Source organism: Gadus morhua, chromosome 12 (genome assembly GCF_902167405.1).
Source record: "Gadus morhua chromosome 12, gadMor3.0, whole genome shotgun sequence".
NCBI lineage: Eukaryota > Metazoa > Chordata > Actinopteri > Gadiformes > Gadidae > Gadus > Gadus morhua.
The window spans coordinates 27,195,707-27,212,626 of NC_044059.1; the positions used below are offsets into that span (position 1 = coordinate 27,195,707).

A 16,920-nucleotide genomic window follows, 5' to 3' on the forward strand; every position below is an offset into this window, starting at 1 on the left:
TATTATGCAAAGTTAGGCGCTATTAGAGTGTCCTTAGCATATGCTTTCACATATTTTTGATGCTAATACAACATATGTGTTGTGCTAAGATGTTGTGTTTTTATATTATGGTCGCTTATGCGTTATGATACTCATCCTAAGAATGTGCTTTCAAATGCAGTGTATCAGTATATCCTATCTGTCCTTTCACGCGCCTGATCAGATGTTCCCGGCAGCTCAGAACAAGAGGGCATATTTAAAAAAAGCCCTCTTTAGCCGTAAGTACATGTGTCAGACAGGGAGCCTCACGCTTTGTAACAATCACACTTCCCTCTCTCCCTCTCTCTCTGTATCTCTCTCTCTATCACTCTCTGTCTCTCTCTCTCCCCCGCTCTTTGTCTCTCTCTTTGTCTCTCACTCTGTCTCTCTCCTTCCCTCTCTTGCCGTCTCCCTATCCCCCTCTCTCTCTCTGTCTCTCTCTCTGCCTCTCTCTGCCTCTGCCTCTCTCTTTCTCTATCACTCCACTCCCATATTCTGTCTTATCTGGAGCCTGGCTGTACTGACAGATGTGCAGAGCTCTGCCTGCTCACTGGACTTGTTCCAGTGCCAACACCTCAACCACCCACCCACACACTCCTCCCTCCCCTACCCAGCCCTCCCCTCCTCTCTCTCCCTCACGACCCACCCTACACCCTCCCCGACACCAGGGGTGTTTTTAGCAGAGCCAAGAATGTCAAAAGAATAACAAAAACCCATTGTCGGAAACTTCCTTACAGAAAACTAAAAAGAAAACAGAAATACGTGTCTAACGGCCGAATGCGGTCTGGTAGCTTTGAGCGGTGAAGTAACGAACACTGACAGCTGTACGTTGACGGTTTCTCTCAGCTGGTTAGGAGTTCACGCTCAATTCCTAACCACCTCCGGAGGCCGCCTAGTCGATGCCCTCCCATATGATGTGCTCGTGACTTAAGGGGCCGCATACAAGGGCATTGCATTCATTTCTCGAGGAGCGGTTATATCATTCAATATATTCTACGCGGTAAGGTTATGCATCACTCAGTGCTTCGTATGGTGTATCTGGTTACATCATTGAAAAGGTTCTGTATGGAATCTTACACCCGTTCGATATTATCGAGGTGGTGGGTAATGAATACGCAGGCAGACGGATTGATGTACAGGTTTTGCTTTTTTATTCATTTCTTACCTAAAAAAGAAAATGTTCTATCACAAGTCACACTGAAATGTATTGCTTAAGAAAAAAATATATTCATATATTTTTTCTTTTTTTTTGTTGTTTTGTTTTTCGGAAACTGATTGTTTCCTTTATATTCCACCAAAAAAAAACAAAAAACGTTAGGACACACGCATCAGTTACTGCTTTGTCCTATAACCACCATCTTCCCCACTTTTTAAAAAAATGCACAAAGAAATACATAATTCACAGTTACCATTTTGGTTTCATAAATTAATACAGTCACACATGTGCTACACCGGTCTAGAGCTAGAACATTGTAAATTGTATCTTGAATCCTGTTATTATTTTTCAATGGTTGGCTACAAGAAAGAACAGGCAACTGAAATGATGTCATCAGAATTTCACCAACACACCGTCCCCCACCCCCCTCCTCCTTGCAAGGCCCCCGTATCCCAACCCCGCTTGTTTAAATACCAATATCCCATAATATTTTTTTTTTGTTTGTTTCATATTTTTCGAAATTCACACAGAAGTGAGGCACACACAGAGTATAGTTCATACATTTACAAAAACGAAAAACGAAAAAAATAAAATAAATACAATTTGGGTGAGGCAGAGGGTAAAATTGTCCTTAGTATCCATGGAAACGTGAAGTGCATGTAGTCGGAGGTCCGCAAAGGAACCCTACGTTCAGAATCCGAGCGGTTGGTTGCCATGTTTAAGTACTGTGGTCCAAACCCCGTGTACCTATGGCTCCTGGTTGGCAGGGCGCCGTCGCAGGGGTGAACACGGGAAAGGGGCCGTGAGGCATATTCAGACAAAGACAGAGACAAACATGGCAACACAATGAAAAGAAAGAGGAGACAGGCCATACTCTGAGACGCCCCGTCTGAAGTCTACAAAGCTACGTTTGAAGTCGATGTCGTTTTTTTTTTTCTTTTTACTCCAAAAAAAGCCTTGCCTCCCAAAATCGACCAATGATGCGTCGGGCACTCAGACCGTCTCAGTTATCCAATCGAGTGACACCCGGTTTGTGTGTGTGTTTTTTTTCTCGGTTCAAATTGGCCGCGGCGAGGGCAACATTTTAAGGCACAGAAGCCTTGACATAATAGAGACTCCACCAGCTGAAAGCACGAAACAAGAGTTGCCCGGCGTCTCGGTGACGGCGTGTTTATGACGACAGCAAGTCGGACAATGAGATACAGAGTTGAAACAAACAGAAGACCGTCCCACACCCCATGCTCCCTCAAGCGTCTTGTTGAGGGGGTTCTCTTCTTTTTGTGAAAGTTAAGGCCACTTAAAAAAAAAATATGTCCACCAAAAAAGGTAATCTCTCATCGCAGTCTCTGGGAGTGCAATTTGTGGTAAGGTGGTCGACCGGAACCGACCGACACACAGACGGGTGTAAGGACGTGGGGGGGGGGGACTGACTATAGCTGTGGGGGTACAGTGTGAAAGAACTGCATAATATGTGTCCACCGATTCCGGGGGTAACGTCCGCACAAGCTGTAGATATTACTGGGGGAAGCTAGGAGCAGAACAGATGTGGCTAAGGGTCCATGTAGGGCATTGGTACTCAAACTGTGGTACGCGCACCTCTGGTGGTACACGGTGTAAAGAGTTTGAGACCCACTGATGTAGGGCACCTGGGTATTTGAGGATCATTAGGGAGCGGGGCGGGGGCGGGGGACAGCGTTGGAGCGTGTTGAGCCAAATCTACTTGCTCTTTGTTCATCATCATCATCATCATCATCATCATCATCATCTTCATCGTTGTCGTCCGCACACAGAGAGCAGGAATGTTCCGCGCTGAACGAGACCCACGCAGCTAGTCCTACTTGATCCGTTTTGGTTTGGCATTTTGCAAAATACTTTAGCAAGACACTACTGCTTCTAAACAAACAATTAGAAAATACAAAAACCTCCCCGGAAAACAGAACCATGTTGTTCTTTCAGGTTTTGTTTTCCTTTCTTTTTTCTCTTTTTTTTTTTCATCGTCCCAAACTCATGCTTCGTATTTTTTGTCCTCACCAGCGATAGAAAAAAGATCTGTATAATTTCACAATTTTGCATGCAGATAAAACATCCTTTTGACTTCCGCTCGTCTGTTAAGTTTCTTTTTTAACCTCCTCCTCGTGCGTAGCAGCAACACGTGTGCGTGAAAGTCCTGATATGTAGGTGGATGTTTGTGGAGGCACTATATAATGATACTGGATTACTGATCAGAAGGAGCAAAGAAATCACACTGGACTGGTTATGAGTCTCTCGTAATCCAATGTATTGATACGATGGACCAAAACCTCTCTGGTGAACGGGTGGATGCATGGATGCAGGGCTTACAGGGCTTGCCGTGTGTGTTCTGTGTTGATCTATCCGTGTACTGCACTCAACCTGCCCATGTGAACGTCGGGAAACAACTTTGATGAACGTCGACTTGGGGGGGGGGGGGGGGGGGGGGGACATTTGGATATCTAAACCGGGTGAAACCGTAGTGACACACACACACACACACACACACACACACACACGCGTACACCCGTACACAGTTCCCAGTGACCGCCTGCCGGTGATCACGTTATTATACAAAAAAGGTTAATGCTGAGCCCAAAGACCGCGACGGAGCCCGTAAGACACGAGGGAGAACGGACACGACTTATCCTCACCAGATGTTTTCTTTGTGGCTACATGACCCAAATATATGAATGAGTGAGCGAGAGACTGAACTGAGGGACGATGTGACGCCAGAGTCAGGCGTCGGCGACCTCTTGACCCCGAAGCCAACGAGGGCTGATGCTGCTTCTTTGAAAACAGCCAATAGGAAGAGAAATTAAAAATAGATTTATTTCCATATACATTTAAAAAAAAATGTTAAATCCTCTAAAGCACTATTCATGTTTATTCATTGCGTTGAGTCATCTATCGTTCCTATCGATTACCCCGACGTCACCGAGGTGAATATCAATCGACTCCCCCCGCTCAGCCGCCCGCCCCTCCCCCACCCCACTCCCAGTCCTTGCACACTTCAATCGACCAGCTGTTACAAATGATAAAAATGTGCAAATCAACAACTACCTTGAACTGTTATATGAAAACCTGAATGCTTTTGTGAACAATGCTACATATTCGTTGTTTTTAAAAAAAAAGAATTAGAATCATAGGTTTAAAAATGGAAATAAAATCATTAACCCCCTCCCCTCCCCCCCCTCGCCTAGTTCTTTAAAACTCTGGACTCTTGTTATCGATTTTCTTCTGATTGATAAAAATGCCTGTTGCAATAGTCTGTCGGTCGGGCAGCCTGACCACCGGCCAATCAGGAGTGAGGAGAGGAGATGAGCATCCCTGGTGAGAGCTCATCGTCCAATAGCTGTTCAGAGTCTGCCTCGGAAAAACACCAACCGATCCACGGGAAAAAAATAACATAGAAAGTAAAAGAAAACCAGTTAACACCATCACCGCCACCCGTTTAGTTCTACACCTTCCACCTCCCGCACGGTTTCCTTTTGGTACAGGCCGGTACATCATCTGTAGTCTCTGTTTATGTATATCTTGAGTCTCGGTTAAGTTCAGGCATTTCCTTTTCCAAACACAAGCGTCAGAAGAGAGTTGAGTTTTGTTGTGTTTTGTTGTGTTGTTGTTTTCACAGGGTCGGAGGGTGGGGACGGGGACGGGACGGGGACGGGGGGGGGTGATGGGGGGGGACGGGGTATCTTCGGAGCGGCCCGCTTTTCATTTCCTCTTTGAGAATTCCACGGCTTCAGCCCGGAGGGGGGGGGTCCCCCTCACGCACCCCCTCTGACGAAAAAACTCCAGATCGACCAAACTTAAACCTCCCCCCCTTCAAATCAAAACCCTCGCCCGTCGTCCTCCTCCTCTTCCTCCTCCTCCTCCTCCTCCTCCTCCTCCTCCTCCTCCTGTGGTGTGGTGTTGGATGGTCGGAGAGGGGGGAGGGGGGGGATGGGGTGGGGGGTCTCGTCGCCACGACAACGAAGGCCCGCCTCCATGACGACTCAGGCCATGACGAACTCGGGCTTCATGTCGGCCTTGACGTCGGGCTTCCACACCGAGTCCAGCTCCATGTCCAGCTCCAGGGAGCCCTCGCTGGACACGCTGCTGCTGCTGCTGCTGCGGCCGGCCCGGCGGTGGGGCAGCCACTGGTACGGCGCCCGCCCGTCCCGCCTCGCCTTCCGGCGCTGGCGCTTCTGCTGCATCAGCAGCTGCAGGCGCTCCACCTTGCAGCGGGTGGCGCGGTTCTCCGTCTGCCGCAGGCGGTCGGCTGCAGAAGAAGAAGAAGAAGAAGAAGAAAAAGAGATGGTTTAGAGAAAAAAACATTTTTTTGTTGTCTGATGTTTAAAGATAGTTAGAGCCATAGGGGGGGGTGGGGGGGGTAGATTGCCTATGCCTAAAGGGGCCCAAACACAGCCCAAACTTGTGGTTCCAAAAGCATCCAACACAGCTGAACACACCAAACTGATTTGTAACAAAAAAAAACTATGAGAAACTAGGCATGTCTCCCGTCCCCAGATGCCTCTTAGCTGCCTGCCTATCAAATACCCGCACACGACTGCAGCTGACGGGCCACAACAAAGGCTGTGCTCCTAAGTACGTTGGGAGCTGTTGATGTGCCTATAGCAGAGGCCAGTCTCCAGGGAAGCTCCTCTCCCGGCCTGCCGAACGCCCGGCCGCCATGGCCGAGTCAAACCTAATTCCATTTCTGGGTTCGGGCTGAGAGCACGGAAGGAAGGGAGAGCAACCACAATCTATTAGCCAGCTCCATTAGTATCTGTCTGGGAATTAAATAATGAAATAACAGGTTAGAATGTCAATAACCCAGAGAATAGAACCCATCTCTGGCTCTCCCGCACACTGCAGCACAGAGACACACAAACACGCGCCCTGCACCGAAACACACGCACACTCGCAAACACACATGTTCAGTCACAAACACACACGTCTTGGACTGAAACACACAGACACGCACGCACACACACACAAATACCCACACACGTAAGACCACAGACAGATTCACACATCTTTGACCAAAACCCCCACTCACACACGTAGTCACACAAACACAAAAGACACATGCACACACATACACAAGTGCATAATGAATGCGAACACAAAAACACACGCACAATCACACACAGGTGTACAAACACACACACACATGCACACACCACCACACACACAGCAGCAGCAGCCGCGGTAGCTTTTAACATGGATCAATGGCAAATTAAAAAGACCTATTGATTAAACCTTAGCTTCAGTGCAGCCATCCATCTCAGCCCCGGGACCACACTATTGGCTTTCAATATAAAATGCAAGCGAATGGAAATTGTAAGCGGAGAGAGAGAGGGAGAGAGAAAGAGGGCGAGAGAGGCTGGGGAAAGAGAGAGAGAGAGAGCGAGAAGCGAGGATACACTGGGCGAGTTAGGGAGAAGGAGAGATTGGCCTTTTTTCTTTTTTCTCTCTTATCTTCTTTGTTGTTTTTCTTTCGGTCGGCCAGGGCTTCCTGTTCCTAGCTCATTGACCGGGCTGCCCCCCCCCCCGCTACACTTTACCCCCAGGACTCAACCGCCTTTACACCCCCGTCCTTCAGCCCTCCCCAGAAGGCTCCATTGCAGCAGCACCACCACCACCACCACCACCACCACCACCACCACCACCACCACCACCACCTACTGCTCAGTCAAGGGCCGGGGCCTCCCCAGAGACAGATAGGAGGGGTGGTGTGGAGAAGCCTGGGGGTCGGGCGGAGGTTAAGGAATTCCTCCCCCAGTCCGGTTTAAATGGAAGAGCGCCGGACAGCGGGGGTGGAGCAAAGGGTGGAGGATAAAGGTTTGGGCAGTGGTTGTTTGTTTGTTTCCCCTCCTCGCCCTGAATCAATTGTGCCCGCCTCCGCCTTCTTTTATAAATATTTGTTTTCCTCCCTCCCTCTGTTGTCATGGGAATGAATTCTGTGTCGGCTTAATTAACGTCTCTCGCTCTGGTTTGCTCGTGGGTCAGGGGGCAGTGCTGCAGACCCGCTCTCTCTATAACCGTTCACCTGGCCTCTCCCTGGTGGAGCGAGCTAGGGCTAGGCTAGGTAGCTCACCGGGCTAGGTAGCTCGGACGGGGCCCGAGGGGGGAACAAAACCACAAGCATGACCGGGTGGAGGCTCTGGATTATCACGCATTCCTTACGTCGTCACGCACACACACTGAGGGCGGCGTGACGCTACACTTTGTCCAGACCAACAAACAACCGTCCCGGGGTTCTGGGCAAATAAAAAAAAACAGGAAAACAAAAAAAACTGATTTAAGGGGGTATTTCTAAACGGCACCATGTGATCCGAAAGCGGGGGCGTGTTGTCGGAATGCCGGTCCGATAACGATCAGCCATAAACGGACTCTGATTCCATGAGAGGAGAAATAAACAAGTAGTAAAGGAAGCCAGGCAGGGCGTGTAATCGTGGGGCCGGTCTTGTGATCTGGAGAGGGGGGGGGGGGGGGCATCTAAATGCTAACTGTGAAAGCCCACCCCCCCCGTCCCCCAACGCCCAAAGGGCTCTGTGCATCATCTCCAGAGAATGGGGGGGGGCGGGGGTATTAGGGGGTCATTGTCCGTTGCCCCCCACCCACTTCATCTGACACAGTACCACAGGGGCTTTGTCTGTCACCCCCCCCCCCCCCCCCCCTACACCCACATCTCTCCCTTCCTTGAGAGAAAGGCCTGAAGTGTTAGCATGTAGCACATAGCACTAGCACTACATAGGGCTAGCGGCACGCAGCCAGCGAGGTCATGTAGCGCATTTTCGACGTTGTGCTGCGCGGCGTTGGCTAAGTGCTGTTTGTCTTTGGAGGAGCTCTGTCGGCTATTAACGGTTCAACATGTTAGCAAAGAAAAGAAACTGTTTGGGGCCAGAGGCCATCTCTACTGAACACACATACACACACACACACACACACACACACACACACACACACACACAAACAAGCACACACACACCGCACAGCTGACAGAGGTTCAGTGGTGTAGAAGAGAAGAGATGTTGGCCTTTGGCTTGGCAGGAGGCTTGAGGTATATGTGTGGAGAGCGCATGTGTGTGTGTGTGTGTGTGTGTGACTGTGTGTGTGCATGTGCGCGTCTGCGTGCGTGTGTGAGAGTGCGGAGGCGTGCGTTGCCATTTGCCGGCGTCACTGCCGGACACAGCTGGCCGCCGGGACACCCCGCACTATGTTTATGACAGAAGGACTATTATTAGGGATGGCGAAGAAAGGCAGACTATATACGCACACACAAAGACACACAAGGAACACACACACACACACACACACACACACACACACACACACACACACACACACACACAGACACACACACACACACACACACACACACACACAGCTTCGCTGCCAGTACAGAGAGCTAAAATGAACAAGAACAACCCTGGAGGATTCCTTATAGATGGTGAAGAGAGCAAGAGAAAGAGCCAACAAAAAAAAGAGAGAGAGAGGGAGAAATGACTTGACTCTGCTCATGCGTGTCTACAAGAGAGGGGGAGAGAGGGAGGGAGAGAGAGAGACAGAAAGTCATCGAGAGAGAGAGAGAGAGAGAGAGAGAGAGAGAGAGAGACACTGACAGTGACCGACAACAAAACTTCTTGCGAGTGTTCTTCCCCGTCTTAGATCAACAAAAGTCTGCTCAGTCTTGCATACCCGATACGTCACGCTAAAGCAAAACTAAAAGCTTTGACCTATGCACTGTACAACTAGACACTCTGTACGCCGCAGCAAGGGAGATACAGGGAGAAAGGGAGAGGGAGGGGGGTGAGAGAGGGAGCGAGAGAGAGGGAGCGAGAGAGAGGGGGGGGGGGGGGAAAGGGCAGAGTCAGAGATATGGTTAGTTGAGGAATGTGAAGGGTTGATGTGAGAGTAATCAATGCCTCAGACAGTTTGCCTCGCCCAGCCCAGCAACAAGGGTGGGGTTGGGTTTGGGTTGGTGCGCGGGGGCATTGGTGGGCTCCGAGGAGGAGAGGTGAGGCGGGATGGAGGGGGGTAGCGGGGGTTGGAGGCGGGCGGAGGGGAGGAAGATTAAAGGAGCTTCTCGTGGTATTGATTGCATAAAGATTGGCCTTCATTAACAGTTGTCTGAGTGCTGTTGTTTGTTTGTTTCCCTTGATAAGTCCTGTGATGTTGCGCGGGGAACATTGTGTTTGCTCAGCACCCAGGGACAAACATAAGGACGTGTGTGTGTGTGCGTGTGTGTGTGTGTGTGGGAGACGGTTAGGAAAGAGAGAAAGCAGGGAGCGAAAGAGAGAGAGAAAGCTTAAATGAGATGGATCTGTGTTGCAGCATGGGACTGGATTTGTCTGAAAACACATCAGCTCGATTCCATTCCTCGCATTCAACGCCGCACACACACGGTGAGCAGGAGTCAACATTTCTTGGTCGTGCTTAACAATTACAGATGAATTTGGCCACCAAGCTCCGCCTGGGAAAGAGTGTCCTTGTAATACTTCCATTTATTTCAGATCACAACATGACATTTACAGATGTGATGAGGATTCCAATTCATTAATCCATGCCTGCGGGGTCTTTCTCTGTGTGGTGCTCAACTGGTTCACATTTGCAGTGAAATGGGGTGAGAAAATGCTGATAAACATCCGGCTGTGAGCTCCACAGCTCTGTGATCCACTGCACTCCATCACTCCAGACGTGGTTCTGTGGGGACGAGCCACGGACCATCCGGTCCGGGAGAAAGGTCTCTGCCAGGGAGAGCGATGGCCACCACCTACCCTCGATCAACCGCTGGGAAAGGAGGGCACTGCGCCATCCGGGCCAGCACAGACCAATAAAAAAGGGGGGGGGGGGGGGGGGGGGAACTAAATGAGCTATCCAATCGAACAAAAAGACTAAAGCGCAGCAGCCAATCAGTCAGACGCCGCAGCGACCAATCAAAGGGGAGCCAGCGCGAGCGTTTTGACAGCCAGTGAAAGGGCATCGACAGCCCTGCAGGGAGAGAAGCTCTTCAATGACTTTTAGACTTAATTTACATTCTCTCATGCGCTCCCTCTCTCCTTGTCAACAATGAAAGGGCACCTGATGTGCTTGGCTGGCTCTGCTAGATAGCTTTGCACTGTATTGCGTCGCTCGGGCATTAGGGGAGCTGTGGTCTGTGCGTGTGTGCGTGCGCGCGCTCGTGTGTGTGTGTGTGTGTCTGGGTTTGTGCGAACGTGCATGCCCATGTCACTGGCCTAAGCAATCTTACATGTGTGATGACAGTGGAGTGGAGCCTGCCGATGTATAATGCATGAGACCCTCGCTTCTCGCTAGGGTCAACGCTTAAAACGGGCCGAGAGAGACGGCCGGGGTCAAATTATATATCCCCCCCCCCCCCCTCCTCCTCCCCTTTCTCCCCCCCAAAACCCAGCTAGTACTAAACCACTAAACTAATCGAATGCAGAGAAGGGGACTGGTTGCAGGAGGGATGGTGGGGTGATTGCGTTGGGGGGGGGAGGGGGGGGGGGGGGGGAGTGGGGGCGGTGGAGGAGGTGGAGGCAAGGTACAAAAAAAAGCCCCATTCCTCTCTCTTCTTTCAGGGCTTATGCCGGCCCTGCTCTGCCCCTCTCTACATGCCTGTGTCGAGCTAAGCACATTCACCGGGGACGGGGTGTAAAAGGCAGCCCTAATCCCCCAGACCCCCCCCCCCCCCCCCTAACCCTCCCAGGGTCCGACAATGGCCCGGCCTGGTGCCCTCTGTGCAGCCCCTATCCCCGGCCCCCCTCACACAAAGGATTTGGCAGGGCAGGGGTGTAGGGCGGGGGTGGGTGAGGGCAGGGGGGGGTTGGAAATAAGAAGTGGGAGACCGGGGGGGGGGGGGGGGGGGGAAGCTGGCTGGAGGGCCCGTCCATCCAACTCAGCGAAGGAATTTCTGGCTAACAATTAGCCTGTACGCCCTGTTCTGAAGCCGCCCGGCCCCGGGACTGAAACACACCGTTATTATGACTACGAGCCATGAGAAACCGAGCCAGCCGTAGAGCCTTTAACCAGGCATGTGTGTCTGTGTGTGACTTTGTGTGTGTGTGTGACTGTGCGTGTGTGTGTGTGTTTATTCAAGCTTTTTTTTTTTTCATGCCTGTCCTCTTTCTTTCGCGCATGAACTCGCGATGGAAAGGGTAAACGCTCTCAGGAGACAGCCAAGCTATGTGACATTTTCAAGAGGCAGTCTTAACCTAAGGTAGACTGCGCTGTAAACACACAGACACACACACACACACACACACACTGACACAGACACACACACACACAGCCTCCAACACAAGCGGACAGAGAGACAGACACTTTACTCCTGACTAAGCGCAGGTTATTCCTGTGGCTGGATAGAAAGGGGTTTCTGCCAAGTACCTTTAAGCTAGGTCTAAATAAGTCTTCCGCCAGGTGTTGGAAGATAAGAGTTAGGGACACTTAGCAAACCGTTTCCACTGGATTCCCAACAGGAACAGGAAACACTAACACCACACAAAGCCTCGGGCAACACAGACCCACAAACTGCCCCGTTGGTCCGATGACCAGTTTAACCGTTTTTTTTTTTTCCTTTTGCTTCCGGGGGGGGGGGGGGGGGGGGGGTTGCATCTGCATTGTTGAGGTCTAATTTGCGCTGGGGGGAGGGTGGAGGGGAAGTTGAGTCAGATAAGGGCTTGAAAGACGCCTCTCTTCGCGTCAGCCTCATCTTCACCTCCGCGCCGAAGTCCCGGTTAATCAGTAGGCGGACGGGGCGAGTGACGGACCGGATGGGAACACCCATGTGATGAATAGGGCTTAGTGTTGTGGTCTTAGCACCCCCCCGCCCTGCCCCGATCCACGAGCTATTTATCCTCTCCTCCCCGCCCTCCGACACACAACGCTAATTCTCCCACTGCAGTGTTTCGGAATAAATCCAATCTATTTAAAGGCCACACGGAGACACAGCAAACGCATTGATGCACGACCCGGACTCATAGGAAAAAATAAGTGAGTGGCGATAACCGGCGGAAGAGAGGGGGGGGGGATCGGTCTGGATCTCCCAGACGTCACTGGGGTTGGACTCTGATGAGGGAAACAGTGGCATTAGGGGGGAAAAGGGGGCGGTGGGTGGGTGGGGGGGGCCAGCAGGGGTCTTACTGAGTTACTGAAATAATCCGCTGTTATTGCAACCGCTCGCCCGACACATGTAAGCGCAAAAAAAAAAGAAAAAAAGTAATCATTTGGTGTAAGCGGCGCTGCAGATCCAGTCCGGGACTATGTCCGGACACAATGGAAAGACAAGGTTCCTCTGTGTTTAAACCGAGTACGCGAAAAAATGAAGTTCCATTGAATTCTGCAATCTAGGAATCTCCTCGAGAGGCCGTTGGGCAACAGATGACCTGCGTAAAAAGCGCTTTCGTTTCCTAGAAGCGACGGGAAGGGGGGCCTCCGCAAAAGGACATGGCTGTTTCTTTCACAACAGTTGCTCTCCAACGGTCACGACCGGCTCAGTGTTATCCACCGCGGACATCTGTTTTGACACTTTCAACTTCCCTCTTCTCTCCCCAGAGACGCAGGCTGCCTTAAAACAAACCCAATACCCTGACTCGCAACACAAGTCAAATAAGCTCTTCTCAAGAGAGCCCGGGGCTGTGGCATGTCCTCTTCAGAGCGCTCGCTGGCCACCGCCGTAGACACCCTAGCTCCGGGCCCTAACGTCACCCGGAACCATCCCAAAGCCTGATCTCGTTCACACCCAAGCCCAGCCTATCGGCTCCCAGGGCCTTTATCTGCCACAAATGGAGCCAGTCAGCAATGCCACCTGACAGGTGAAGCCTGACTAATAACTCCTAGAGCTGATTGGCGGAGATAACAGCCAATCGAAAAGGGGAGGTGAGCAAGAACCAGGATGCGTGATGTGAACAGGGACTTGAAACCTCTTTTAAAATATAATAATAAACTGGGAGCCGGAGAAGGAGCGAAGCGTTGCTCAGTGAGATTCCTCCGTGGGGCCCTGCGCTGCTGCCGCTTGGCCCACATGTGTGCCAGCACAGAGCCGACAACTGTGGCAACATCTGCTGCGCCACAGCTCCGGAGGAACACAAAGCCTTTATGTGCATGCGTGCGTACCGCGTGAGTGTGTGCGACGGACCGAGAGGAGAAAGATAAAGAGCGCGAGAGCGAGAGAGCGAGAGAGAGACAGAGACAGAGACAGAGAGAGGCAGAGAAAGAGAGACAGAGAGAGACAGAGACAGAGACAGCGCGAGAGCGAGATACAGAGAGAGAGAGAGAGAGAGGCAGAGAGACAGAGAGAGTCTGTATTCCGCCGTGTGCGTCGATGACGTGCTCGCGGGAGCACACTGAGGGCTGTGCGGCGGGATCCTCCTCCTTACCTGGGGGCTTGCACATGCGGATCTGGCTCTGGCACTGCACCAGTGGATGAAGCGCCGGCGGCGGGCAGCTGGGCACGGAGGCGGGAGGCACCGAGGTAGCTTTGGAGGAGAGGCCGGGCGCGCCCGTCACCGGGGGCGACGGGGGCGAGGGCGGCGGGGAGGGGGAGACGGGGCCGGGCGAGCCGCACTGGGTCTGGTAGCGCAGCTGGGTGAGGGAGGGCGGCACGCCCTGGTAGTGGCGCGTGGCGCTCAGGAGGTCGTTGAGGATCTGCAGGATGGTGCTGATGTCGCGCCGGGGACGCCCCGTGCTGTCCTGGCAGTTGGGGTGCAAAGTGCCTGAAGGGGGGGGGAGGAGAGAGAGGGAGATGGTGAGGCGAGGGAGGGAGGGAGGGAGGGAGGGAGGGAGGGAGGGAGGGAGGGAGGAGAGAGAGAGAGAGAGAGAGAGAGAGAGAGAGAGAGAGAGAGAGAGAGAGAGAGAGAGAGAGAGAGAGAGAGAGAGAGAGAGAGATGAAGAAAGAAAGAAAGAAAGAAAGAAAGAAAGAAAGAAAGAAAGAAAGAAAGAAAGAAAGAAAGAAAGAAAGAAAGAAAGAAAGAAAGAAAGAGAGAGAGACCGTGAGGCAAGGGGGAGAGAGACAGAGAGAGAGAGAGAGACAGAGAGAGAGAGAGAGACAGAGAGAGAGAGAGAGAGAGAGAGAGAGAGAGAGAGAGAGAGAGAGAGAGAGAGAGAGAGAGAGAGAGAGAGAGAGAGAGAGAGAGAGAGAGAGAGAGAGAGAGAGAGAGAGCGCAGAGCGTACCAAACAAAATGGTGCCTTGCGTTACAGACTTCAAGAGGCAGGAGGCACCGTCAATGAGCTACGTTCAGGTTCAGTTTGGTTTAAAAGACAGAAGACCTCCCAGATCGTCCCCTTACCTGAAAACGTCCCGGAGAAGACCCCAGGGGCGTGGTTGACGAAGCTCTCGATGATGGCACCGGGCTTCCGGGAGCGGGAAGAGGGGCTGGTGCCGGGGCTGCTGGGGCCCTTGGAACTACAGCTGGCCTGGGGGGACACAGGGAGGGGCCACACACGGTCAGACAGTCTTTAAACCTCGGACATCCTGGTTACCTTGTAATGTTAACATATTATTTCATTTCTTATGGGGGGAGAGGGGATCGTGCTACATGCATTTGAAAGATGCCTGCTTTCCAGGGTCGGTTTTTTTCTAGAATGCAAATGCCAGTGTCCCAGAGAGGTAGAGGAAGGCCTGAAACACTGGGTCGTCTCAGCTCGGCCCCGCACAAGAGAGAGGCTGAGCTCTACGGTTACCGCCGACCGATATCAGAAACCGCCTCGTTTGTCTCGGGGCCCGCCTCGGACCGGCCTACCAAGAAATGAGAGTGAAACCCGAGCGCGCGCCGAGGCCTTTGAGCGGCTAATGAGAAAGGGCTCCTCTTTCTCGGCCCCTCTGTTCCAACACTTGTTCCAACGGGGCTCGCGGCGCTCATCGTGTCCGAATAACTCTTGTTTCCCCCCCCCCCCCCCCGCGTTAAACAAATCCGACCTGAAACCCGAACGCAGGTGGACGGGAGCGGGCCAGAGGCCCGGCTGAACGAGGTCTCTCAGCCGGGCCGCTGGCTCCGTGACGGGGGGCGGGGGACGGGGGGGGACGGGGGCGCTGTGTCCACGCCGCCCTGACCCAGTTAGCGGCGAGGGCTCAGTATTAATCACTCGGGCGGTGACTCACCTCGGGGCAGGCGCCTGTGGAGCCGGTCGGCCCGCTCGGGGGGGCCGCAGCAGCCGGGGCCGACGGGGGGGGCTGCTGGTGGTGGGCCTGGGGGGCGGGGCTGGGGTGGGGGTGGTGGTGGTGGTGGTGGTGGTGGTGGTTGTGGTGGACCGGCGAGCGGAAGAGACCCCCGGGCAGGTGGGCCAGGCGGGGGGCGTGGGGCGGGGGGGTGGCCGGGGGAGGGGGAGGGGGAGTCGGGGGGCTACAGTGGGAGGGGGGCCCGGTGGGATGGGGGGCGGAGGGGACCAGTTGGGCCGGGGATAGGTGAGGGTGGGGGTGGGGGTGGGGGTGGGGGTGGGTCTGGTGGTGGGGTTGGGGGTGGGGGTGGGGGTGGGGGTGGGGGTGGGGGTACGGGACGCGGGGCTGCCCCACGGGCTGCCCGGCGGGCACCTCGCCGTTGCCCCTGGCGATGAGGTGTCTGTGCTGGACGGCCGCCCCCGCCTGCTGCGCCGCCAGCTGCAGCTGGACGAACATCATGTGGTCGCCGACCCGCAGGGCCAGGGTCAGGGGCGAGCGGCCCGACAGGAAGTCACTCACCTGCAGACAGGAAGCAGAGACAGAGAGGGGGTTTGAGTTGCAACGTTCGTAAATTCAAACGTCGAAATGAAAATAGATACAAGGCATGTTGAGCTGCTTCAATGCTCTGAGGGATGAACAACGTGAGCGTGCCGTATGAATGAGGACCTACTCGTGGATATGAGTAACACAGACAACACTCAGCTACAGTCCTGCCCCCCCCACTCAGAAACCCCCGCCACCACCACGACACAACCCTACAATCAATCAGCTGTATCCAGCGCGACTCCATTCACAATTCGGAGGGATGGTTTCGGATGAAAGAAGTCATTGAGACACACACATTCACGAGTGTGAGGACGCGCACGCGCACATGCACGCACACGCACACGCACACACACACACACGCACACACACACACACACCAAAACAAAACAAAAACAGTCCACTTCCTCCATCTTCCCACTACCCCTCTAGTCAGGCCATCCTTTCAGCGCCGAGACAAAGGCCACCCTTCTGCCTGGCCCAGGGCCTGAAAAATCAGCCCAGTGTCCAGGAAACACACCCCTGCCGGCCCGCGGCGCACAGAATAGCCGATTGTCCCGGGCTCCGCGCCGGATCTGGAAGGGCTGTCCATTTTTGGAGTTTTTAAAGAATGGCATCAGGAGCCAAGTGCAGAGGCCCCCCAGAGGGACACACAAACACACACGGGCTCCCCGGCACAAAGAATAGTGCGCTTGTCACGGCTTGGCTTGAGGACTCGTTCGAGACAACAAAACTTCTCTTGTGCCCACCCTCCCCCTCCCCCTCCCCATCCATCCACTGTCTCCTAGAGCCCTCCCTCTCATATGCCCGGGGCACTGGTGCAATGTTCTACCGCATACTGCCAGTGTGTGTGTGTGTATCTGAATCTTTGTGTGTATCTGAATCTCTGTGTGTGTGTGTGTGTGTGTGTGTGTGTGTGTGTGTGTGTGTGTGTGTGTGTGTGTGTGTGTGTGTGTGTGTGTGTGTGTGTGTGTGTGTGTGTGTGTCTGAATCTGTGTGTGTGTGTGTGTGTGTGTGTGTGTGTGTGTGTGTGTGTGTGTGTGTGTG

The 16,920-nt window shown here is 53.1% G+C and overlaps 1 protein-coding gene across 2 annotated transcripts in view; it reads right to left on the reverse strand.

Annotated features, from left to right (window-relative positions):
* Positions 1–1,146: 1,146 nt before the first annotated feature.
* midn (midnolin) overlaps positions 1,147–16,920 on the reverse strand; it is a 29,751-nt gene continuing 13,977 nt past the window's right edge. For both annotated transcript variants that reach the window (XM_030372327.1, XM_030372328.1), the window contains exons 5-8: positions 15,274–15,849; positions 14,462–14,588; positions 13,552–13,887; positions 1,147–5,447 (exon numbers count right to left, since the gene is read on the reverse strand). In XM_030372327.1, the coding sequence (XP_030228187.1) occupies positions 5,182–5,447; positions 13,552–13,887; positions 14,462–14,588; positions 15,274–15,849 (1,305 nt within the window). In that variant the 3' untranslated portion in view covers positions 1,147–5,181. The remainder of the gene's footprint in view (positions 5,448–13,551; positions 13,888–14,461; positions 14,589–15,273; positions 15,850–16,920) is intronic.